The following is a 26658-nucleotide window of genomic DNA, read 5'->3' on the forward strand; positions in this document are numbered from 1 at the left end:
ATCTGTTTTGGCTTAGGCAAATAATTTTAATTTATCTTAGTAGGCCTATTCCCAAAATTATTCTAACTTTCATAATGCAATTTGTTGGTTTAACATCTAAGTGAATGACATAACATTCTACTGTAGCTGCTATATTTTGGTACTGAGGCTTTAAAATAAAGACCAATAAAGACCATTCATTCATTCAAAAGCATGAATGCCTTTGCAACTGCACCCCACAGAAGGAGATCTTGAACATCTTGTTGTTATCTTTTTACTGACAAAAACATATACAGTAATAATAGCCTACTGTATACTGATGGCATATTTGTGGACGTACATAATGTGGAGCTTACAGTTGGCCACTTTCGACATTCACTATTGTTATTTTAATTTTATTTTAATAAACATTTTCATGAGTTTGGGGTGTGATTATTATATTATTAGCAGTCATCACCATCAATCCCCTGCATCATAATTACAATATTTTAACTGGAAAATGCATTGTCGTACCGCTGGAAAGAGCTGTGGTGTCATGAACACAAAGCTCTTGGGTGCAGAGATGTGATTGGGTGGTTTGAAATATATGGGTCTCAGAGAGCGCACTCGTTTTGAAAACCAGCGTGAACGCTTAAACTAGATGTCGGAGGTGGACTTGTTCACCCCGGACAGACAAGGCCAGGTAAAGAAAACAACCGTTTTTAATATGCAAACGTCATTTTACTAACACATAACATACGGTGCACAGTTCCTTTCTCTCCTATGGCTCTCAGTGGCTGCTCTAAAGTATAACCCCAACCTCATAACGGCTGTCGTACGACGCTGGAAAACTACTGCAAACTCCGCCCACCGAGTGAACTACGCCGAGCTTCAAATCGTGCAATTCATTGACCACTGGGAGGAGCCAATGCGGTTGCGCAGACTGCTGCGGTTGCGCAGACTTCTATACGTCATTGCAAAACATCATCCGATTGGCACAGTTAATTTTAAATAGTTTAAACGGTTTTCAGCGGGTGTTGTATGTATGCAGTCGTCAGAACTAGGAGTCGGGATACATTTGTGGATGCTCAATACCGAACTGGGGAAATGGCGGATTTCACATTTTAATGAGTGCTTTTTAATAGTAATATAGTTTTATGTAACTGGTATCGCAGCAACAGCGGATTTTCTTTTTCACTCCTTACCGAAGGTTCAAGGTAATGCGCCAGTCATTGGCTTTGCCTGCTAGCTAGCAGCTAGTTTTCAGAAACATGTTAACAACAGAAGGCTAGCAAACTAACATTATACAGAAAACTTGCTCGTTTTATAGCTTGCTCTTTTTGTTTTGTTTTAGCCATGTCAGGAAACTGACCAACGCTGCTCATTGTTAGCTCTGTCTGAATCCATGATGTGCTTGCAGAAATGCGCGGGGTGTTCAAATAATGGCTAGTTAGCAGTACTGCGAGGTTAGTTGTAGTTGTCGTCTGTCACTGTTGTCAAGGGGATACTTTCGAAAAATACTTTCAAAATGCAAATGCCTCGATAACGAGCTGAAATTAGATAGTTTTGAGAGCTAGTCGTTAATGATTGAATGTTGTCATCATATGGAACCATTTAATTTTCCCTAGGCCGCCACCATGACTTCTGTTCTCGTGACCACACGGTCCCTTATGGACACTTTCGAAGGAAAAACGTTGGCATTTATCAATGACATCGAAAATATCCACATGGTGTGGCTCGAGGAGATCCAGCAAGAGGCCAACCGTATGTTTGCAAGGTGAGATGGCTAGATGCACTGGAATATAGGCAACTTGACTTACTAATTAGTAATATTTGTGGCCGTCAATCACCACAGATGCATTTGAGAATGTAGCTGATAGACACCCTTTTTTTGTGTATCTCAGTGACTTTAGTGCAGAGCCCGAATTGATGCCAAAGACTCCATCCCAGAAAAAGAGCAATCGTAGGAAGCGTGTATCTATGGGGCGAGATGAAAATCGCACCCAGAGACGGTAAGTTATCCCCTTCAGTGGCATTGAGTCAAAGGAACAGCTTAAACTGTATACTTATGAAGTTAATTACCTTTGTTGGTTATGAATCAAAGAATCAATTCTGAGTTTAAGACGATTTATTTAAAGTACAAAAGTATACAGATATCAAAGCTGGATTCTGGTCTGATGGTCAGCTAGGGTGAATAAGAGAGCACAGTCACTACATAGATGCTTGAGGTGTGAAAAAGGGGTCAGTACTTCAGGTCAGAAGCCATCTTAGGGTACAGTCAATTCAGGTCATCCATTTTGTCACAGAACAGCCAGGAGTATCTTACAGAACTTATGCAAGTCAAAAGGCAAATAATACATGCCCATACTATACAATTCATGTATGTGTGTGTGTTCAAGTAAAATATACTACACTATTTAAGTGTATTTCCCCCCCGAAATAAAGGTTCTCCAAGGGCACGCGTAGCAACCTGCGCAGATCCTCTGTGTCAACTGTGCAAGCACTGAACCTCATTACAGAAGAGGCCACGACTTCAGATGTCACAGCAGAACAGCCCATACGCAGGACCCGCAGAAACAAACAGAGCCAGCCTGAGACTGCGGTGGAGTATGGACTGCCCATACACAGCCACCAAGAAGCTGCTCTGAACTCAGAGAAGCCAGAGAAATCCCAGGAAGAGGTCTCCTTTGAGCAAGAACAGGAGAACACAACCCCTGAGAAGGAGACTAAGAGGGAGTTGCCCAGCCCCATCTCTCAGCCACCATGCCAGGTGCTTGAGGCTATGGTGATGCTTTCTGATTCTGACCGCAGAGCTGCTGAGATACAGGTGCAGCCAGAGGCCTCTCCAGGCCGCACTGCCACTAAGATTGCCATAGCAGTCACCCCTCCAGGCAGACGCCGGAGCTCTGTTCGCCACTCCCTCAAACTTCGCTGCTCGTTGGCAGGCCTGCGCCACAGCATGACACAGGAGTCGGTGCGCCGGTCCTCCAGGCGCTCGTTCCTAAAGAAGAAGGCTCGTGGGGACGGCTCCACCTGCAGCAGTAATGTCAGTGGTGAGTGATATGGCCAGATAGTCTCAGCTTGAATTTATATTGTTTACAATCAGTGTGGAATGTTATTGTACCTGGTTGATTGGAGTATTTTATCACTCCAATGTAGAGGACTGTATGGAGATATATGGAGAGGAGGTCCTAGTGGAGGCGGAGAGGTGAGTGACTTCATTATTGTAGCTTGGGTTGATTGAGCGACGGCAAAATGTGCTTGCAATTTCATTGGATGTTATGTCCCAAGAAACCCCCCCCCCTCCCACTTGTTGTGTTTGTTGTGTTTTCTGACCACGTAAGACTAGAAACAAGCTTACAACCTTTGTAGCTACTTTCTGCAACTGATTTCCAAACGTGTCTCAGCAGGGTTATAATGTGCCTGACTGGATATACTGGTGTGGCATGTAGAGCACTATGCAGTGTCGTCATCTGACTGGTTCTGTGCTGTAGATGATACCAGTCTGACTTGCTATATGCTAATCTAAATTTGGGAGTCCAGATTTTTTAGCAGAATGTGTATTAGCATTAGCAAACAAAGCTGATCAACTGTTTGTTTTACAGTAGTGTGTTGTCAGACGAGCCTGCACCTGTAGAGATCAATACTGAAAGTGCTGATTCTAAGGATCCAGAGGTATTTCCCCTACTGTGCCTGAACTGCTAAGTTTTGCCATATAGTTCTACCAGCCTTCTTCATTTAAGTATTTGTATGATCAAAATGGAATTGTATTATTATTTTTTCGATTATAAGAAAAAGAAGATGTTGCTGAACGTAGAGACCCTCAGTATTGATGCTATTCGCCGTGTCACTCGCTCTATGGTCCAGACCACTCCCACAACACGTGCTCCAGTCTCCAATTTCAGCAAACATATCATCACACCAGACTCCAGATCAGGACCAGGTACTGTACCCTGTACACAATGTTACCCTATGTTGATTTAGTGCTCTACAGCAGTATGTTATGAGCAATAATATCTATGACTATTTTTTTTTTTAAATGCCGTTAATTGTAAAGTATCAAATTCTTTTATTTGTATGTTATTTAAGTGCTTAATCTGTTCATAGATCGCAGTGGGAAAAAGCCTCCACCACAGTCAAGTTTGGGGTGAGTATGTTTTTAAATTAGCCTGCTCTAATGCATGAAAGCTTTGGTATTTTTTTTATGAACATTTTCACTATTTATAAGAAACTCTCAAACAGAGAGCTTCCATACAAACATAACACAATAGTATAAAAAGAAACACAAAGCAAAAGTGAGGTTATGGGATGGTCAAATTAAATCAATATAGAGTGTATCCAATCTAACATGCATTGTTACATGTTGTACAAAAATAGTAATGGGGCATCAGACATATTAGCTAGATACACAATTTTCCCCAACGTTTTTGCCCCAGTTCTTTTTGGAGCCTTGCATTGTGAGTCATTTGTTCTCGGTCAGTGTTTCTCAAACTTTTTCAGACCAAGGACCACTTACCCAATAAAAATGAAACTTGCGGACCACCTAACTAAATACAGGGTTCCCGTGCTGGTCTTAAAAAGCCTTAAAGTCTAAAATCCAGCAATCCAATTTATAAGGCCTAAGAAGGTCCCAAATTTCTGCTATTTATTTGGTCAAAAAAATGGGTTGGGTCAAAAAAAATAATACATCCTGCAAGGAAATCAGTCCAACCACATCTATTTACGCAGTAATCAATCAAGCTGGAACCAAAAAAATGCCAATTTGCTTCCTTTTTTTTCTGTATGGCAGTGAAATCCCTAATTTCATCACCTCGAGGATGACAAAAAGCTATCATATGGTGTTGTGAAATTATATCCAAAGAGGTCTAAAAAAGGTCTTAGATTTGACTTGTTGAAACTTGTAGGAACCGTTACAACAGGCCTCCTACCTCAACAGTAGGCCTATATCATAAACATTAAAAAATAATAATATGATAATTGTTGAGGTGCCTCTCGCTAAGATGTTTCTAAGACGATAAATAATATCACAGCACTGGTTTATCAAGTGTAGGCTATTTATAGCACAAGACTTGTGCTGACTGGTTGGGTGGCACGCAATGCGCACATACAGCAATCAATCAAACTTTATTTATGGATGTTACGTGCCTAATGTCTACACCTTTGATGCGCACACTTGTTACTTGCCGCTTTCATAATTTTATTTAGCCTCCAGCAAAAGTCATGCGTTAAATGTAACCTCAAGCGCTGAACAGTATTAACTAAGTATACATGTGTGGGTGTTCGCGTCATCGTTATCGAAGAACGCAATCGCTGACCACGCGAAACGATACGGAAACACCCTCCCAGCGTTATCGTCTCCTCACCGTCTCAGCTCACGAATTCGGCGGAGTTGTTCAGCCGTGACATGCAAACGATATCAGATCATCGCCGTTTCAGTCAAAGCCGTTGCCGTGTAGCGTATAAACCACCGCTCCATGATCTTGCCTGTAGGCTCGTTAATAGATTAGGCTACTGTAAAATTATCACAATTTACTCGCGGCCGTCGCGGACCACACTTTGAGAAAGGCTGTTCTAGGTGATGCAGTTGGTTTACAATATTGACAAAGAGGTCAGCAGTTGGACAGTTTTTGTAATGGCCTTTTTACTTGCCACCAACAAGATCTTTAGTAGGGAGGCATCCTCTTTACTCAGTTCCTCTGGGATAATACCCAGGTATAGGGATGTGAATGTTATACTAATTTCAAAACCCAGGGTTTTTGAGATTATTGCTAATACTTCCTTCCAAGAGGTCTGAATGGAGGGGCAGGACCAGAAGACATTTGCGTGGTTAGCCCCCATTTCTCCACATTACCCCCAATTGGGTACCAGTCTGTTTGGATTTCTGTTTTGGGGTAATGAAAAAAGGGATCAAACTTTTCCAACAGAAGTCCCTCCAGGTCAGATAGTTGGTAGAGGATGTCTGTGTCTCCAGGCGTTCAGCCACATGTCCTCGGTTATTTCAATGTCCAGTTCTTTTTCCCATCGTTATGTCACATAATCTGTGGTATCCTTGTTCAGTGATGTGATATAATATATAACCTGCTTATGAGTCCCTTTGTATTCCCTGAGTTATAAGCATCAATAAATATGTGGATAATAGCTGGTGTGTCCCTTGGATTAGAGCCCGTCACCTCCCTATTCCAATAGTCACGAAGCTGTAAATATCTATACAAGTATCTTGGGATGCTGGTATAAAATCAGGGTCATATGCTGGCCATCTGAGCAGTTTAATAATATTTTGGAGTTGGAAACATTTGGTTATTTCTACCCATATCTTCAATGAAAAATGTACCCATTGGCTTTCTCCCTGCCAATACAGCCCAACACTGACTGTATTGGAAAGTCTGTTAAAGGTAGTTCAATTGTCTTCCATTTAGCATCATATGATGTTACACCAGTTTACAACAGGCCCCTGTTCCTACAACGCTTATGAAATCCGATCCAGGTTTAAATCAGATCCGGGTGCTAATTTCAGCTTGCATTCCGTTCCATCAATGTGGCTCAAATAATTTGCTGCTTGGTTGCTATGCAACCTATCCTTCAGAACAAACCTGGTAGCGACCAGGTTTACAGGCTGGTTTAAGTAATACGTCTGTCAAAAATGTCTCACAGGCGGAAACTAGTACATCCCGAACGACAGTTCCGTCAAGTGTCTTTTAGGAAATATTAGTTCCCACTTTTTACGAGATAGATTGTGTGCTAGATAATTTTATATTTTGAAAGTGTGATAGACATTTTTTTTTTTTTACACTGATCTATCAACTTGCATTGACATCATCACAGTGGTATGTTTGGCGCAGGGGTTAAGGCAGCCAGCTAGAGGTCCGAAGGTTGCTGGTTCAATACTTGATTTAATTGAATGTTTATTTTTTTTTTACATTTAACCGAAGCCTTCATACAAATCGATTTACAATATATACACTACCGTTCAAAAGTTTGGGGTCACCCAGAGACATTTTGTGTTTTCCATGAAAACTCACACTTTTATTTATCAAATGAGTTGCATAATGAATAAAAAAATGTAGTCAAGACATTGACATGGTTAGAAATAATGATTTTTAGTTGAAATAATAATTTTGTCCTTCAAACTTTGCTTTTGTGAACTTTGCTTTTCTCAGAGTGCTCCCTTTGAAGCAATTACAGCATTGCAGACCTTTGGCATTCTAGCTGTTAATTTGTTGAGGTAATCTGAAGAAATTTCACCCCACGCTTCCTGAAGCACTTCCCACAAGTTGGATTTGCTTGATGGGCACTTCTTGCGTACCATACCAGTGTTTCCTCTATATGCATTGATTCGTGGCGGGCCGCCACGCATAAATTTTCTCCGCCACTAATTGTCTCCCAACTCTGTCTATCACGTTTTCAATGAACACGGCTGCAGATGTGCCCTACAACTAAAGGGTGTCAATTAGGGATGGACGGTTTTTCGGTTAAACCGAAAACCGGGGTTTATAAAAATAGAAACGGTTTTTTATCAAAACCGTCTGAAACCGGATTTTTTATTTATTTTATTTTATTTTTATAAGAATAAAATAGAATAAGAATAAAACTGGAACATGTCACATGTTTGTCGTGTGTGAAAATAACAATGATAGTCTGAATCTGCCGCGCAATGAGTGAGAGGTTTGGTCAGTTGTGAAGAATAACTGAGGATTAATATCTAATTGGGATTATATTTAAGGGTAACGAATCACTCTATGGGAAAGATAGTTGCCTTCAGTTATTGGTAGATAGGAACGTTTTTTTACAATTACTCGCTTACATTTAATAAGATCATTTTCGCTGCTCTCTGTAAAGCGCACCACACTTTTGTGAGAAATGCGCTATAGAAATAAAATGTGATTTGATTTTATATCAATCAATCAATCAAACGTTATTTATGTTCTATAGCACAAATCATGCATTGAATGTAACTCCAAGTGCAGTATTTACTAAACCACAATATAATAAAACAAGAGCTATACGGATCAAGAGTGTTTGTGCACAGCGCCACTGTGTGTGAAGGCGCTACTGAAAGTGATGACAGAACGCATGTCTCAGAAGATACTTAGTGACGCAAAGGTAGTTCTGTATTTATCTCTATCTGTATTAGTACATTTATTTTGAAAGCTCTATTTTGACAGCTCTACCATGGGCACTTTTATTTTGATGGGGCATTCTTTGTTGATTGACTTACGACAGTTCAGGACGAGTCAGTCTCGCGGCATGTGGTTTTTATGAAAAGCTTTAAGTATGTTCACTGCATAATTCTAAGTCTAATATTTCAGTGATTATTGAGCAGTATTCAAATATTTAAATACATTGAGCAGCAGCTGAAACTTTGTCTAAGAACCAAGATATTGAGAAAGCAGTTCATTCAATGAAGACGCTGTGTTGCGACTGTGCTTACGGTGTTTTAATGGTGTTTTTTTTTCGCGCGCACGCGCATGGACCGCACGCGCGCTCAAAACAACGAACTAATTTCAAACTAGAGGGAGGATGGGGAAAAAAAAAAAAAGCTACAAAAATCTTCCCAGAACCTGATTTGCACGACCAGCTGTCGCTGTAGGACACGTTCGATTGCAAAATTCATTTATCCTTTATGTTCCCAGTTGAGGGCGTGTAGCTGTCGTTAGTTGGCCTGCTTTTATTTAGTTATGCGTACGTTTGAGTTAGTCATCTCTAGGATTGTTGTTTGATATTAGCCTATACTTTCTCTTATCTGCATTTTGAGCAACTGTACAAGACCCAACAACACAACTCTGATACAGGACTAATGTTACCTAGCTGCTATAGCTAACCCAACCCTGCTACAAGACCCAACAACACAACTCTGATACAGGACTAATGTTACCTAGCTGCTATAGCTAACCCAACCCTGCTACAAGACCCAACAACACAACTCTGATACAGGACTAATGTTACCTAGCTGCTATAGCTAACCCAACCCTGCTACAAGACCCAACAACACAACTCTGATACAGGACTAATGTTACCTAGCTGCTATAGCTAACCCAACCCTGCTACAAGACCCAACAACACAACTCTGATACAGGACTAATGTTACCTAGCTGCTATAGCTAACCCTGCTACAAGACCCAACAACACAACTCTGATACAGGGCTAATGTTACCTAGCTGCTATAGCTAACCCAACCCTGCTACAAGACCCAACAACACAACTCTGATACAGGGCTAATGTTACCTAGCTGCTATAGCTAACCCTGCTACAAGACCCAACAACACAACTCTGATACAGGGCTAGGGTTGCCACCTTTCAGTCAGAGAAATAAGGGACACCCCTCGCAGTAGGGGCCCCGCTCCTCGGGACCACGACCACCACAGGCCCAAGGGCGGGGTGGGGGCGCCAGTGCTAGTAAGTCATAAGTTAAACATTGTTTCAATAAAGCCTGATATATTGGAGGAATCACGCAATGCGGGTGGATTGAAAATACGGAACAAACAGCGTCCCGTATTGGTTCAAAACGGGACGCATCTTTTAACTGCCAGATACGGGACGATTCCGTATTTTAAGGGACGGGTGGCAACCCTATACAGGGCTAATGTTACCTAGCTGCTATAGACCCATTTGTACTAAACAACTACAACGTTGTATTGGACACTTTTTTCGAACTAATCCACAGACAGCAGTCTTATTAACGGCCCGTGTGGAGGCGACCCAGCACAGTGGGGATATACACTATCAAGCCAAGCTCTACTGTCAATATTTGCGTGTGTGTGTGTGTGTTTTACTTTGAACGCAATTTCAATTGCAATGTCCCACCTACATCTCCTCTGTGGAAAACTCTAATCCCAACGCAGCAGTTATTGTGCTCGGCGATTTTAATCACACCAACAGAACTTCCCAATTACAAACAACAGGTGTCATGCCCCAGCAGAGGAGCTAACATACTAGACCACTGCTACGTTACTATCAACGAGGCTTACCGTTCGTTCCCGAGGGCACCGCTGGGAAGGTCCGACCATGCCATGCTGCTCCTCGTCCCGAAATATAGAGAGAAACTTAAATCCTGCAATACGACACCCAGCCATGCAGTTTCGTATCGCTCATAACCACTGCTAGCTTCAGCAATGTTTGAAGTGTCTGGGACATCTTTTTTCTTGAAAAATCCATCCATCTGTCGCTGTTTTCGTTTAATTTTTCGAAGTTATTTAACGTGATATCTTATTTGTGCACCTAGCTAGCTAGATCAGCTTTTTGTATCTTTTAGATGGTACTACCGGTGACTTTTAGCCCGTTATTTGCGAGGAGAAAACACAGGCGCCCAAGCATTTCGGAAGGCAAGACTGCTGAGCGGGGATGGTTGAGTCTGCACGGTTCTCATGCCGGTTCACATTTAGACCAATCAGGAGTAGCCCTTGTGTCACGTCGTCAACTGAATGTTTAATGTCATTAATCTGATTTTGGATCAGCGGTTAGAGAGAGATGGGCGTGGATTTAGGTGCACTTTTAGTCAACATCCATTATAGCGCTGATCTAGGATCAGATATATTTTAATCAGCAAAAATGTTCAGAGGTGGATTATTTTTTATTTTTTTTTGTTTTTTTTTTTGTGGACAATCAATTCGTGGCGGAGGAAATTCATTCGTGGCGGCCCGCCACCAATAAATGCATATAGAGGAAACACTGGCAGTTAAGCCATTAATGCCGAGCGGCGATGTTTTATATAGCAGGTGATCAAATACCAAGATATCCTGAGGCTGCAGCTGCAGCAGAACACGGGGAACGCGCATACAGCATTGAACATAGGTTACCATATAATATCGGGTCGACAGTAAGGCCGTTTTACTTGCCCGGACCAAGTAAAACATTCGCCGGGATTGTTTGCGCGAGCCCGACGACGCTGCTCGATCCTGGATATTTTTACCTGTGTGCAAACTTACTGTCCGTTTTGCATGCTCGTCGCCTTGCGCGTGTTGAAAGCGATTCAGTCTCGATTGCAGTGCAAGCCCCGAGACTAGGTTAATTGCAACATTGTAACATACTGTAACTTGTATAATAACATGGTCGACAACATTAAATAGCTTTTTACTTTTTTCATCGCTTGTGGTTCGCCACTGGAAGCCCAAAGCTTTGGTATTTTTTGTGTTTTGATATGCTTGCTATGATGAAATTATATATATTGATAATATGCTTGTGTTTTTATGTTGTCTTTGCTTAGATCTGGGCGCAGCTCCAAACGCAGAGGATCAGATGCTACAGATGATTTACCAAGCCCACCGAAGAAGTCAAGTCCCAAAAAGAGCCAGAATGTAAGGCCAAGGGGACAGTGTCCCCACATTCCTTCTCACTGTTGGTTATTTCTTAAAAAACTGCCTTGGATACAACCCAACTACTCCTGTCAATTCTGCCCTACCCCCACACCGGGTTCATTTCTCCATATGTTCTGGGAGTGTCCAGTCATGGCCAATTTTTGGAACCATGTCAATTCTGTAATGTCCAAGGTATTTAAGATTGACTATGTTCCTAATCCATGTTTATGTTTGCTCAATGATGACTCTGATTTCGATTTAAGTATTACGCAAAAGAAAATGCTATTTGCTGGTTTCACCTCTGCAAAAAAAACTATTCTTCAACATTGGATGACACCTGATTTCAGTATGAACACTTTTTGGTTTGACTCTTTACTAGGGATGCACCGAAATGAAAATTCTTGGCCGAAGCCGAATTTAAGGAAACACTTGGCCGAATACCGAATGTGTATCGGCAGTTTTTAATTTTATCATTGCATAAACTAAATACATTTTGCTTTTTATTCATGCTTCTCAAAGAAAGAAATTGAGATTGAAAAAAAATAACTTTTATTGAACATTCCAGCAGACATCAGTCTATACCAACAAAGCACAATAAATAAAATAAATCAGTCAAATTAAATGTTTTTGTTTTCCCTGAATAGCTGCTGAAAGAAAATCTTTGTAGGCCTACAACAAAAAAGTGCATTGGGATAAAAGTGCTTTGAGCCTACTTTTTACTAGGCTACTTCTTTTCGTAAAAGACCATATTTAACATTAGTTATATTATATATAACCATTTGCTTCAACACTGACGAAATTGTGACGTCAGCCTATGTGCTACAGTACAGGCTGCAATGTGTAACGGAAGGGTGCGTTCGTAAATTCGCTTTGGAAATCTGATCAGCACTCATGGAAGGCCTCTTGTCCAATCAAATTACTTGATCCCTTTATGACGTCGAACCCAGTGTGCGCTCTCCGGGCGAATTTACGAACGCAGCCAAAATGAGAAAGCGCGTGTCCGCTTTTATTCCGAAGTCAATTGTAGCCTATGCTATAGCACACAAGGGAAGAGGTCGGTAATAACGATTGTGGGTAAACACACACATATATATATATATATATATATATATATATATATATATATATAATACATAGTGGCCACTGGCAAGGCTGTCATAATTATAAGATGTAGCAGCATGCAGTCAATGCTCGTCTCATTCGCTGAGCAGCATGGGATGCTTACACTGTTTGATTGCGTCATCAAAACACGCCCACTATTCGGTGGTAAACATTCGGTGTTTTCACACATTCGGCCGAATACCGAATGTGCTTTATTTTGCGATATTCGGCCGAATACATTCGGTGGCCGAATGTTCGGTGCATCCCTACTCTTTACAGAGGATTGTAAATCTTGAGTGCACAACGGCCAGATTGAACAAAGCAAGGCCCAGTACAGTTGATGCATGGAAGGCTTATTCATTGAACTTGACTAACCTGACTGCTCTATGATTTGATTTTCCACTTACCCCAATCCGGATTGTGTTGTATTTCTACTATTTGGCTGTGACTTGTCTGCTACACTACCCCTTTTCTTTTTTGTTTTCTTTCTTTTTTCCCTCCCTTCCTTTCTTGTTCTGTATTGTCATTGTTATGTGTTGATAAAAGCAAAAAAAAATCTTGATCACAAAAAAAAACTGCCTTGGAGACAAGTTAGTTCTCTAAAACATTTACTTAATTGTCAATCTATAAACCAATTTACTTTCTACACAATAGTGACCATAATCTATTTTGATTGTTTTTCATTAGGCAATTAAACCCAATATGAAGTCCTTCTTACAAACGGTGCATAGGAACCAGCTTTTGATGATGACTCCAAGCTCTTTGGGCCGTAACTCTGTCAAGTCCTTCATTAAGCACACCACTCCTAGAGTTGATATGAAGGTGAGTCGCAAAACATGTACACCTGTTTCTGGTGACCATAATGTCACATTTTTGGTTGTGGTCCTGCATTGAAATGTAAAGCCCAATTTATACTTCTGCGTAAAATGCCGTAGCCTGCGTAGTACACCGTAGTACTGCGTAGTACACCGTAGTGTACTACACTGCGTACACTGTGTACACAGTGTACTACACTGCGTAGTACACCGTAGGCTCGCACGCGCCTCTCCAAAAATGTAACGCAGACCGTAAGCACTGTGATTGGTCCGCTTGGTAGCACATGATTCCGACTCTCTCGTAGGCCAAAATGCGGAAGCCATGACAGAAATGTAATTTACTTTTTCTGTAATTACTTATTAATAAAGTTTTTTTTTTTTTTTTTTTACGCTTTAATGCCGCTATGAGTACACCGTTCCAACGGAGCGCCCCATGGAAGCGTCAAGCACAGCCTTTCCATAAGGAGCGCGATTCACATTTATGAGATGTACAATCCTGTTTATTTAGAAATAAATGATTACCTGTGGAGTTTGACAGCGGATGATAGACCTATTTAATGTAAAGTTATCTATAAGAACTGTGATTGGTCCGCTTGGTAGCGTCACAATCCGACTCGTAAATGCGGAAGTCATGACAGAAATGTCATTTACTTTTTCTGTAATTACTTATTAATAAAGATTAGAAAAATTATGATAACCATCTTATTATCTTAGTTTAATATCATTTCAATGCATTATAGACATTTTCTTTACAACAAGCATCACAAAAAATCGCTATTATGCCGCTATGAGTACACCGACCAACACGACGCAGACCGACCAACGCAGAACTATAAATTGGGAGAGCCCTTGCGTAGGCTATGGCGTAGCTGCTCGTAAATTCGACACAGAAGTATACATTGGGCTTAACAGCAGCAGAAAGTGTTGTATTCTATACATTTGGGGGAGAGGGAAGAAATCTACTCAGTTTGTCAGTATTCTGAAAAATGCCTCTTTCTCCCCTCCTTAGTCATGCGTCGGTTTAGTGGTAAGTGTTAGTGTTGTGGTGTAATGTGGGGATTGTTTAGTCATTCTAGTTTGTTCATCACTCTCTTGTACACTCCTTGTCATTCCCTTCCACTACATCTGGTGCTACTACATCCCCTTCCACTACATCTTGTGTTCTAATTGGCACAAAGGTTGGGTCCTCACATGTTGTGTCTGATCAGTGTCTTGTAACCTTTCTGTTAGATAGATATAACATACACCAAATTGTGTGAAAAGTTGATGCTTGATAGGGTTGGGCGGTATCACATTTTTTAAACCGTGGTTTATGGTATCATGACTCATTATTATTTTCACACAAGGACAAAAATGTGATGTCATGTTCCAGTTTCATTCTCTGACCATCAGAAACAGACGTTAACAAAACATCAATAAAGCTACAAATATGCTTGAGTGCAAATACAGCGGGTAAAGAAAAATAATGCACAGACATTCATTCTCTGGCGTCTGTCAACCAAACAGAATGAAATTAACAACAAATCTATGGGCTATAATCCTGTACAAATATATTAAATATGACATTAAAAGCACAGCCTATATAACAAAAACAGCAGTAGCAAAAATAAGCATAAAGTATCCTTTTCGCGAGGGAAAACAAGCTTCTTTTTTTTTTTACGGACTTACAACTTTGCCTGCTGAGCTGAAAAAGTACTTTCGGGCCATCAGTGGAAACTGTACACTACACTACTACATTTGATTTGGATCTTCGTCTCTTGTCAATTACAAGCTCGTGACAATCTGATTCTGCTCGCTCCTCTTTCACCTTCTTCATGCAAATCTTACCTGTCATTCGGTCTGAACCCAAAATGCTTCCAAATTGCAGCAGTCGCTTTCACTCGCCATATCCTTTTCTAATTCTCCGTTCTGAGGAGAAGCTGTCATGTGGGGCTGCTGAGGCTCCGGGGGTAGAGCCGGCGTCTAATGATCGCAAGGTTAGCGGCAAGGTGGCTGGCCACTTGTCGGTGTCACTGGGCAAGACCTGGAGAGGGGAAACACACTCTATGGGCCCTATTATGCACTTCCAGGGCTTAAAGTACTCCGGCACAGTGCCGGATTTCCGGCGCGGGAGAATAAAATAAAATTAAAAAACTGCAATTGCGGCATTGCGCCGACGTGGTGGCGGGGGCGCTGTTTCACAAATAACTTAGCTTTCGTGTTTGCTAGCGAAACAGCTGATAGTTGATGTTGACTGCTCAAGGAGAATACATATTTGAAAGTACAGAATGCCTGAGAGCCTTATATTGCATTATATTACATTATATTTTGAATGGCCATCTGGTGCCTGAATATTGTTTTTTCCTTTACATATATAATGACATTTCCACCATAAATTGATGGCGAAAGGGCACAAATTTGTGCATATCAATTCACCAGAATGCAAGAAATTAAGTGTTTGATGCTCGTTTAAGGACCCCCAGACAGCCCTGCTTCATGGGTCCCCCCCGATGTCAAACACCACTGGTACCACCTCCGCCTCATTTTGAGCCAGGAAAAACCCTGAGTAGTGACGGGAAGCCTTATGGGACGTGGTGCCAAGAAGGAGAATATAAGTGATAGTGGCTTAATAAGTAATCAGTTTGTTCTTTTAAAGACATGTATATATTTTATTCTGTATTGTTATAGTGATAGTGGCTTAATAAGTGATGCAATCAGTTTGGCCTTTTAAAGACATGTAAAAAAAAAATGGTATTAAGTATAAAACAGTATTATGAATGAATGGTCTTTATTGTCATTACAGTTTTTCCCAATTGCTAAAACACAAAAGCCAATTCTCTAAACCAAATGACCAGTTCTCTAAACACATTTAATAAAACTAGCTCCCATTTGCCAAAACCATAAACACATTTCACATGAAGACACAATTCACAAAACACAATCCTCCTTTTCTCATAAATCTAAACACATTTTGTCTTGCTAAAACACAAGTTGCAAAAAACTCTGCTCAAAATGTCAAATTCTCAAATTAAAGCTCATGTGATGCAAAATGCTTGCCACAGTCAGCAAAATGTTAACACAATGAACACACCTGGCTTCATTCATTAAACATAACGACTCAAAATTTAAGACACTTGTTGCAAATGATTGTGGTGTGTGTGTGTGGTATAGTTCCATAAATAAATAAACATCACACCCTGAACATTGTTTTCAGTGAGTATTGTTGTGTGTAATGGATCCTCTGTAGTGTTTGCATTGAGTTGTGATACAGTATTGTACATGTTACGGTACATGTGGGAATACGGTAACATTTTTCAAACCTTTATTTACGTAAAACTCGATAGGACAACAGTGCAACAACTTCGCGGCTGAACTTTAGTAAAATTTCGGGCATCATATGCCATTTAAAGGGGGGAAATAGATATCTAAAAATGCATGACTATCATGCAAAATCAGCCTTACTGTAATGTAAAATATGTAATGTTAGATATAACGTTAGACAGGGAGCGCAGATTTATTTTTATGCATGACTATCATACATGTGGGAAAACTAGGGTTAGGGTTAGGTGCTAGGGTTACAGTAAGGTTAGGGTTAGGATTAGGGGTAGAGTTTGAGTTTTGAAGAGAGAAGGTGTGGTTTTGCTTATGTAGCTTTAGAAAAGTGTGTTGTGTTTAGAGTTTTGGGAAAATGGAGGAAAGTTTTGTGAAATGTGTTTTAGCAATTGAGAAAAACTGTAATATAGTACAGGTACCATACAACGAAATGTAGGAGGGGGGGCTCCCCTGGTGCTTGGAAAAAGACTAAAAACACGAGGGCCAAGGGTAAAATAAAAAAGGGAAAAGAGCTGGTTTACATAAATAAAGGCTATGTACACTATCTACTATACTACTATACCATACAATAAAACACTGTGCTGTACTCTATGGTATGCTATAAATATCCTAACTTTTCCTATATCTGAACCTTATGTACACAAGGGTTGTCATATTGCACATAGTATTGTTGCACATTCATTTAAAGTATTAATGCATTTTAACATTGAGACATATATTTTGTATTGACTATAAAATAGTATTAATGCATTTAAACATTGAGACAAGAAGCTGTCTTCTGTACCCGCTCTCCCAATATCTCAAACTGTGACCCCCCTCCCCAAGAAAAAGTTTCAGGCACAAGATTTTTTCCCACTTTAAGCCCTGCACTTCTTAACTTGCCGTCTTAAGTGTTAATTAAGACGCACCGCCAGGTTAAGACCTACCCCCACCCTTATTATGCGCTTCATACGCGCTACTGCTATTATGCAGGTGTCGATAGGCGCCCACACGTAAGACGTAAAACTCCCGTGCATATATTGCTCATTGTGGGAGTGTTCATATGTTAATGAAGTGCACTAGGCGCCCCTGCTATTATGCGATCTGACTTTGCTCCTATCGCTAAGAAGTGGTTTGAAAAGTTCTTAAGTTTAGACTTCATGCACGTTTTGAAACACGAGCGCGCCTCCGCGGTTTGCGCATGCATGTGGGCACACATGAACACGCACGTGGCTCCACGGCAAGACGTCAATTACGGTCACAGTATAAATGCTTTATTTCAGAAGGGAGAGGCAGAGAAGCGCGCTGACCTCCTTCTCAGGACTTCCATAATAAGTCAGTCTATTACATTATATATTACACGTGACATCTTTTTCGACAGGTTATTTATTCGACAAATTACATTGTTTACACTTGTTTATTATATTATAGGCGTTTATTCTATATAGCAATTCATGACTGTCAAAAAAAAGTATTGACCAAGAATTTGCTAGCTATTTTCAAAAAACACAGTTTATGGTTTAACCGTAAAACCGCCCAACCCTAATGCTTGCCCATTCTTGGATATAGAATGATAACTATTCTTATTCCTATTCTAACTAACATTCATCTTACTCACCCCTCCTGGATTGTCCTTTCCATTGGACATTAAGCAAACAACTTAATGTCCAATGAAAAGTAAACAACTATTATCACTGATTGTAGCTGGTGTCAAATGATTTTCCACCAAAATGGAGGTAGAATCACCTGTGTTATTGTCACTCAATAAAGTGCCTTGTATTTTAACTTAGGAGAGAGAACGGCTGAAGCTAGAAACACTTGAAAAGAAGCAGGAGCAGGAGGAGGAAAGGAAGAAAAAGATGGAAGAGGAGAAGAAAAAAAAACAGCAGGAGATTAAAAGGTTTGCAAATGTTCTAAAATAATTGCATGTAGAATCTCTTTCAATGAAATGTTAAATTGGCTTTAGACATGTACTCCTGGCAAAGAAAGCTGGATACAATGAAAGTCATGTTCAAGGCAGCAATATGACTTTTGTTGTTTCAGGAAAAGGGATGAAAGACTGAGAAAGGTCGTTGAGGCTCGAGTGAAGGAGGAACAGAAAGATGAGGAAAAGAAAAAGAAGATTGAGCAAAAGATGGCTCAGATCAATGAGAAAAGTGACAAGGTTGGTAAAGGGTTGAACAACCCTCTGCAATCAAGTATTGATTTTACTGTTATTCAGAAGTGAGGCTACACACCTGTTCTACAGTGTGGCAAAGTGTCTGTTTTCCTTTCGCTCAGTTGCGTATAGATCGATTGGCGGAAGAGAAGGCCAAGAAGAAGGTGGCAACCAAGCGACAGGAAGAGCTGGAGCAAAGACGGAAGATGGAGGAGGATGCTAGGAGGAAGAAGATTCAACAAGCTGTGAGACTGCCTATGTTTATGTTTCGGCTGAATGGAATTTCCTCTCAATGCACATGTGGAGTTAACAATCTAACCCTGTATGTCCCAGGAGGAGGAGGAGAAGCGTCAACAGGAGCTGCTGGCTAAAAAGAGGGCAGAGGAGGAGCAGGAGAGGACTCGCAAGCTGGCGGAGGCCCGTCGGGCCTTGGAGCTGAAGAAAGAGCAGGAGAGGGAGCTTGAAAGAGAGAGACTTGCTGCTGTTGAAAGGTGTTTTTCTTTGTTATTTAATGACAGTTCATCAGGTTATACAGTAATTGCAAATGTTCCAGTTGAAAGGAAAATTACATTGAATTGCAATTGAATTAGCACTAGCAAAGATGGTGTATAATGCTCTGGAATGGAATTTCCTTGTTTTGGCTATGCAAAGCTGTTGCTAATATGCTGACTGTCCTTTAGGGAGCGATTGGAAAAAGAGAAAGCTATTGCTGTTCAGCGAGAAGTGGAAAAGGCTGCCAGGGAGAAGGAGAGGAGGGACATTGAGGAGAGGAGAAAGCAGTTGGATGAGAAGAGAAAGCAGTTGGATGAGAAGAGGAGGGTAAGCACACATGACTAATGCTCAACCACACCTGAGGGGTATTTCATCAATGTCGCTAAAGGAAGATCTAGGTCTAAGTCTTGCAAGATTTATCAAAAATAAGCCTGGATTTTCCTTTAGCGACATTGATGGAATACCCCCCTGAATTGTCTGCTAAACCTGTTTACTTGAATCATCTGGTTTTTGACCTGATTAGATTTCATCTCTTGCTCTGTGTTCCATTAGGAGGAGCAGCTGAAGCAGGTGGAGGAGGAGAGGGCTGCTAGGCAGAGAGAGGCTGCTGCTGCTGCTGCCGCCGCCGCCAAGAATGTTTGTACAGTTGAAGTTCAGGTCAGTTTACGTCACAACTGCTTGATAGTCAGTGGGCGTGGCACTGAATGTCTTAACATGACGTGACAAATCTGTTGATTGTTGCGCTCACAAAGTAAATTGTGCTTTTTTATTTGTCGTGTTGAAGCATAACCCTATGTATTTTTTTGTTTTTAGGTTTAGAAGTGTTATGTCTGCGAAGTATTGTGTATTTCTCATGTGAGTGATTGTTTGATAACTGATAGACCTTCACCTCTCCTCTCTCACAGCACACTGGGATGGAGACGCCCGTAGGGAAGGGAAATGCCCTCAACGTGACAGTGGACATCGAGGTATGGGGGTTCTCCCTGAATATAACCACATGACAACATTGACTATCAAATGTAGTTCTTGTAGCTGTATCTTCGTATCATAGACCTAACCTGGGGGGTATTCCATCAACGTCGCCTCGTGAGACTTATCAAAAATAAGGTTGATTTTTTGGGGGGGAAATCTTGTGGGATTCATCAAAATAAGCCTGGATTGTCCTTTAGCGACGTTGATGGAATACCAGGGTTGCCACGCTACCTGGAAAACAGGGAAAACATGGAAATTATTGAGCCCTGTTTCATACCTGGAAAAGGCATGGAAACTGAGCAAAATTGAAAATTAACATGGAAATCTTGTGTTGTCCTGAAAAATTTGATAGGCTTTCTAAAACATTTAATAATTTAAGTAGTTGGCTTGGAACTGTCTGTGGCTGTTCTAAATGTGGCTTTATCAATGTTGGTTGGCAAGCACATGGTTCATTGTTGCAAACAAACATTGATGTGCTTGCTAGCTAGCTAGCGCTTGGAATGTGTTGCTAACGGTAACGGCCAATAGCGCTATAGCGCTAATACTTCCTGATATCCGCGAGTGGGGGGCGCAAGTTAAAACGGTCGTATCTCAGCAGTAGGAACGTTGGATTTACTCAGGAAGTGGTAGAAGTTTGACTGGCGGTCAATGCAAATGTGTGATCTTTGCTACTTTAATAGATGATTCATTTGCCACGTGATCAGTATTTAGCCTGTATGGTAGTATATGTATGTGTATATATATGAAGATGTTATAGCTAGCTAGCTACGATTTATTATCAAAATAATGAACAGCAAGCTAGATCCAAAACTAGGGCCGGTGGAGAAGGGCAAGTGTCACATTGGACAGACTACCAAAACAGAAAAATAAAGTATCTTAACTACAGCAAGTGATAGAAATACACAGGCATGATAATCGCTCACCTTTCGTCGAAATTAGCCGTTTTGAATCCAAAATAGGTGATTTCCCTGAATCATATAGATCCGATGAGTTTTTTTTGGGGGGGGGGGCGGAGCGGCCCATTAGTCTGGAACGCACGTTGAACGTTCGAACGATAACATTTTGATGGGCCGTTGATGGCCCTACCAGGGCTACAGAAAAGCGAACAGGTGCGCAGGCGTGAAGGGCTGAAACTGTAATGTGCGCGTGAAACTCCTTGGTGAAGAAATTGGTGACTGAACGTCAGCTGAGGTTTTTGTATGCTGAGAGAAGACAAGGACTGAAGTCGCAAATACTGAGATAAGAATGTAACGTTAACAAAATACAAATTGCTAGCTAACGATAGATGGCTAACTTTGGTACTAACATTTGGTACTAACATTACTAAGTGCAGTACAGATACAGTACAGATAACTACCAACTTTAGCGTTGTCAGCCTATTTTGCAAGCTGTTAGCCCCTTTCACACATAGTTCCCTGTAAATTAAATGGAATCGCAACCCAGGTCCGCCAGTAATTTTCGCCGTTTAATGAGCTAAATGCCCGAAAAATATGATGATGAATACATATAAAACTGAGGTATGATATATGGCAGATATATGGCAGTCTCAGGCGCCTGTCACGTCTCCAGTAGCTACATTAGAACTTTGCATCCTTTGATACATATAAGGATCTTGTAACTTCGCAAACAATGGCAAAATTTAAATAGTTTACTCTATGTTCAACTGGAAAAGGTAGTGACAGAAGATTTTCGTGTTTTGATTTCGCTGGGAGTTCATTAAAAATGCCTTTCCACCAAAGAACCGTGGAGCCGCAACGTGTGAGCAGGCTGAGGGTCATACAATATTTGTATATTAAAGGCAACGCCGCGGCAGTTGAACATAGAGTAAACTATTTCAATTCTGCCATTGTTTGCGAAGTTACAAGATCCTTACATCCCGTCAAGATCCTTGATGATATAATAATGATGATAAATACATAAAACGGCACATATATGGCAGTCTCACGCGCCTGTCACGTCTCCAGTACATTAGAACTTCGCATCCTTTGATACATATGGCAGGATGTAAGGATCTGTAACTTCGCCGCGGCAGTTGAACATACTCTATTTCAATTTTGCCATTGCTTGCGAAGTTACAAGATCCTTACATCCCGCCATATGTATCAAAGGATGCGAAGTTCTAATGTACTGGAGACGTGACAGGCGCGTGAGACTGCCATATACGGTATATCATACCTCCGTTTTATATGTATTTCAGGGTTTCCGTTAGAAAAAATTGCCGCCGGACATCGTGTCCGGGAAGATTTCGATTTACCGGACAAACGTGATATATTCCGGACATATTAAAATATAATAAAAATATTTTTTTTCAAAATTATATATATATTTTTCCAAATCTAATATAGCTGTTTGTCGCGGTGATTACTGTTGTGTAGCGGCCTATATATGCCATTTAATGTCTATTTCTCATCCGATACGATTAGATGCGAGCTATATAATATATAATAATATAACATGATTCGCATGCGCGCTATATGTCCAGCGCTGAACGGGCGCCTCTGGGAACTGAACAGACAGCATCGATCAATGAACGGACTCCACATTACGTTAACTGAAGTTTGTTAAATTGTTTGGGATTAATGTGAGTTTTCTATTTTCTCTTTCCAGTTTGACCCTTTTTTTATCAATAAAACAACGTCATTTCTATAACCAGGTCTCGCTGGTTGGGAACGCATTTCGTTTAGCTGATATGTTACGCAACCGAACAGCTTCGGGAAAACGAGTAGCAGCGCACATAGTAGTGAGCAAATACTGACTTCCACTTTTAGTCCTAGGCAAAGGTCCAACACAATCAATTATTACACGTTCAAATGGCTCCCCTATAGCAGGAATGGGATGCAATGGTGCGGGTGGAATGGATTGATTAGGCTTACCCGCCATCTGACAAGTATGGCAACAGCGGCAGTGCTTGGCAACATCCGCCTTCAGTCCGGGCCAAAAGAAATGTTTCAATATCAGCTGATAAGTTTTAGTTATACCTAAATGTCCTGACCACTGGCTCTCATGTGCTACAGATAACACCTGTTGTCTATAACCCACAGGCACAACCACTTGTTTTACAGTATTCCACTCACAACCATTTGCATTAGGAGGAGACCATTTACGCATTAATATCCCATCGTTAAGGAAATAAACTACGTTGCCCCCTATTTCAGATTCCTCACTAGCTGCATGTAAAAAACATTTGTTTAATGACTGATCAGCTACTTGAGCGACACGCAATCGCTCGCCGGTTACAGGCAGAGATAGGCTGTCAGCGGATGGTATGGTAGGACTCGGGGAGGATGGTAACTACCACTTTCTCCCTGGGAGAAGCTGAAACAATCGGGTTCTCATCCCTTTCAGAAAAGGCTTGCATAATCACACTATCACAGAGAGAAACATCGCTATCCTCCTCTCTGCCTCGACTCGATTGTGCACGAGTTATAGCGCACACCGGAAACAACCGCTGTTTCGCATAGGCAGCCTACACATTAGGAGTCATCATCATGCCGGTGTCAAATCATATCATAATAAAATAAATACATAGCCTATATATTCGTCTTTTTTAAAATAGAAGGAATCAGAATGTGAACTTTAGCGAATTGTATTCAAATTGTGCTTAGAGGGAATTATTTTCACCGGACATTTATGTCCGACGAGTTTTCAATTTGTCGGACTTCAACAACTTTTACCGGACAAAGTCCGGGAATTACCGGTTAACGGAAACCCTGATGTATTTATCGTATTTTTCGATATATAACGGAAGTATGATATATGGCAGATATATGGTGTATATGTGTTGAGCTTGGGTGCACATGAATCGCGTATGAACAATAAGTAAAGCAGACTCGGTATTCTCTTCAGCATTAGGACGTACCTTCATACAAGAACAGAATAACAGTGTGACTGCTACTGTAGTACACAGACTAAGGGCGTCATCAAATATATATATATATATATTATTATTTTTTAAATCGCGCCCCCCATGCTGTTGCGCATTTCATGAGAAGTTGTCAGTCTAGTTTCTTATACAACATATGTGTATGTTTACATGTGAACATGTAAAGATACTTTATTTGCACTTAATTATACATTCATATTTTCGTTTTTGTACAGAAACAACTCACTAAAATGGATTATTGCATAACTGATTTGGGGGGGGGAAATCCACCTCTACCCCCCCATTCGGTACCATGCCATATCGTGGCTTTTGCTGAAATGACGCCACTGGTCTCGTAGCCTATTGGAGTGTGTGAGTGAGGGAGAGTGAGAGTGAGAGGGAGAGCTTTTGTGAGCCCGCATGTATGATGTGTCTCTTTCTGGTACCCCAATAATCTTTTTTGGCTCTCAGTCTCCGACTGCCCTAGCAAGATCCGGGTCTCATATCCTTCTCACCTTTTTCACTCCGACCTGTTTTCATGCCTGATACATTATCTGGAGATTCAATAAGGTAGTTGTATATGTCAGGATATGGGTTAGGGTATGACATCTCAGGCCGTCGGGTCGTTCAGCCACATAGATGGAGGCAGACTGAAAGGACACATCAACCATTTTTTAAATGTATAACGACGTAGATCATTGATCGGCAACGACACTATAAAATAGTTTGCCTGACTGGCCATCGGATTTGGGCTCCTAATAGCTAAAAAGTATAAAAGTAGCAAAGACCATAAATTTGCATTGACCGCAAGTCAAACTTCTAACAATTCTACCACCCAAAAGGGGGTGTGATCGTTCTGATGACAGGGAGATGACATATGACGAATTGGAATCACCACTAGGGCTGCAACTAACGATTATTTTGGTAGTCGACTAATCTGTCGATTATTTTTCCGGTTAGTCGTGTGGCTTTTCGCTGCGCGTAAATGGCGACGCAGAAGCATAAATCCGGCTTAACTAGCTATCTAACCTAACGTTACGCCAAGCTACAGCTGCTCACAGAGCTAGTTGATTGGCTAGCTAGCATTGCTGGCTAGACTACAGACAGCTCACGTTAGTAGGCTACGCTTGGCGCTGTTTATCTTACAGACAGCTCGCTGGTGGACTCAACATAATTGAAATAGCATTCACTTATCAAGCATCATTCATGATCATCCACCATGACTACCTGGTATTTTAATAGCGACCACCCCTCACTTCATTTCATCTCGCGTTCTCCTGGCTTCAACATGGAAAACCCCTGCTACATAACGTTACATACAAGCGCCTCTGTCTGTCACACGCGTGCCACAGGGCAAATAAATTAATAGCACAAACGCTCATAGCATGTACAGCCCTGTCCATGAGACGTTGTTTTCCAACATGTAACAGTAAAGCTAACATAAACATTACGACCCTAACAATATAACGTTAGCCAGTTGGCTAACAACGTTAGCTAAAACTTACCCAGCTGATTCTTGCATGGCTCCCGTTGAGAAAAAAAAACGTTTTTTTTCTTCTTTTTTTCCCCAATACGATTAGTCGACACTAAAATTCCACGTCGACGAGTTTTTATGATCGACGTCGTCGATTATGTCGACTAATCGTTGCAGCCCTAATCACCACCATCACCTATACATTTTAGGGAACAAAGTTTTTCAGCCCAGTGGTGTTCTAGGCTGGAAATTAGTTCTAGTTTAATACATCTACACTGAGCTATCAAAACACTGGTTAGACAGCTAACTATCTCTAAGCATTTAAGAGCTGATCGCACATCTAGACTAGACTGCACATCTAGACTTGACTGCACATCTAGACGGCACATCTTTTAAATCAAGTAGTCAGGTGTCCTCTGGGGGTGGGCGGGTGTGTAGGACGGGCGGGGGCGCAAAGTTTTAACGGTCTAGATATCATCACAAAAAAACATGGTACCTGGAAAATCAAGAGGTGGTATGGAAAATTATTTCAAGGCAAGCGTGGCAACCCTGAATACCCCTCTGGACTCATTCTCAGACTAATGTCATTGTTGTAATGCATAATTTCACTTACAGCAGTCTCCACAGTCCTATGAAATCACTCCAAAGGGAGGCAGCAAACCAGTTATCGTTAACCCTAACCCTGAGGACTATGGGATGGACCAGAACAGTGATGATTCAACTGATGATGAGTCGGCACCAAGGAAGGTTATTCCATCATGGGCAGAGGGTATGTTCAATTAACATTTTAGTTGTTTATGATTTGTAGCTGTGATGATTGCAGGTATACTTTTTATGTAGATTAATGTTTGTTTCTTTGTGTTGTAAGATTTAAATAGGTTACCAAAAGTGTGCTAGGTGTACATACTTTACACATGGCTATATTTTATGATATTAAATGCATGGTACTAAAAATAACCTTTGCTTTTCTGCCAGGCCATCTTCTGAAGCAGGCAGTGATGAAACAGTACTTCAATCCTGTAGACTTGGCCACTCACTTTGGTGAGATTGAACCCCCAAAGCTGGAGCACATCTTTAATAAAATCAAGTCGCGTTACCTCAAACGCACCAGCTCTGCTGTTTGGCGCTCACCACCTAAAATGGGAGCTCTTCCATTTTAAACACTGGGAATTGGGATTTCTTTCTTTTTTTTCATGTTTATTTCTAAATCTTGTGTTATTCATGTGCGGTTCAATAAAATTTAC

General features: G+C 41.0%; 1 protein-coding gene across 1 annotated transcript; it reads left to right on the forward strand.

The window, feature by feature from the left end:
* Window positions 1-1595: 1595 nt before the first annotated feature.
* Window positions 1596-26574, forward strand: incenp (inner centromere protein; the record flags this gene model as incomplete). Its single annotated transcript, XM_080539647.1, has 15 exons — window positions 1596-1735; window positions 1863-1970; window positions 2404-3011; window positions 3118-3166; window positions 11159-11249; window positions 13038-13172; window positions 18247-18356; window positions 18500-18620; window positions 18737-18859; window positions 18948-19105; window positions 19295-19433; window positions 19659-19763; window positions 20012-20074; window positions 26030-26183; window positions 26390-26574. 15 exons carry the CDS (start codon window positions 1596-1598, stop codon window positions 26572-26574), a joined length of 2289 nt encoding a protein of 762 aa, XP_080395773.1.
* Window positions 26575-26658: the final 84 nt, after the last annotated feature.

Source organism: Nansenia antarctica, assembly GCF_963989245.1.
Source record: "Nansenia antarctica genome assembly, chromosome: 9".
NCBI lineage: Eukaryota > Metazoa > Chordata > Actinopteri > Argentiniformes > Microstomatidae > Nansenia > Nansenia antarctica.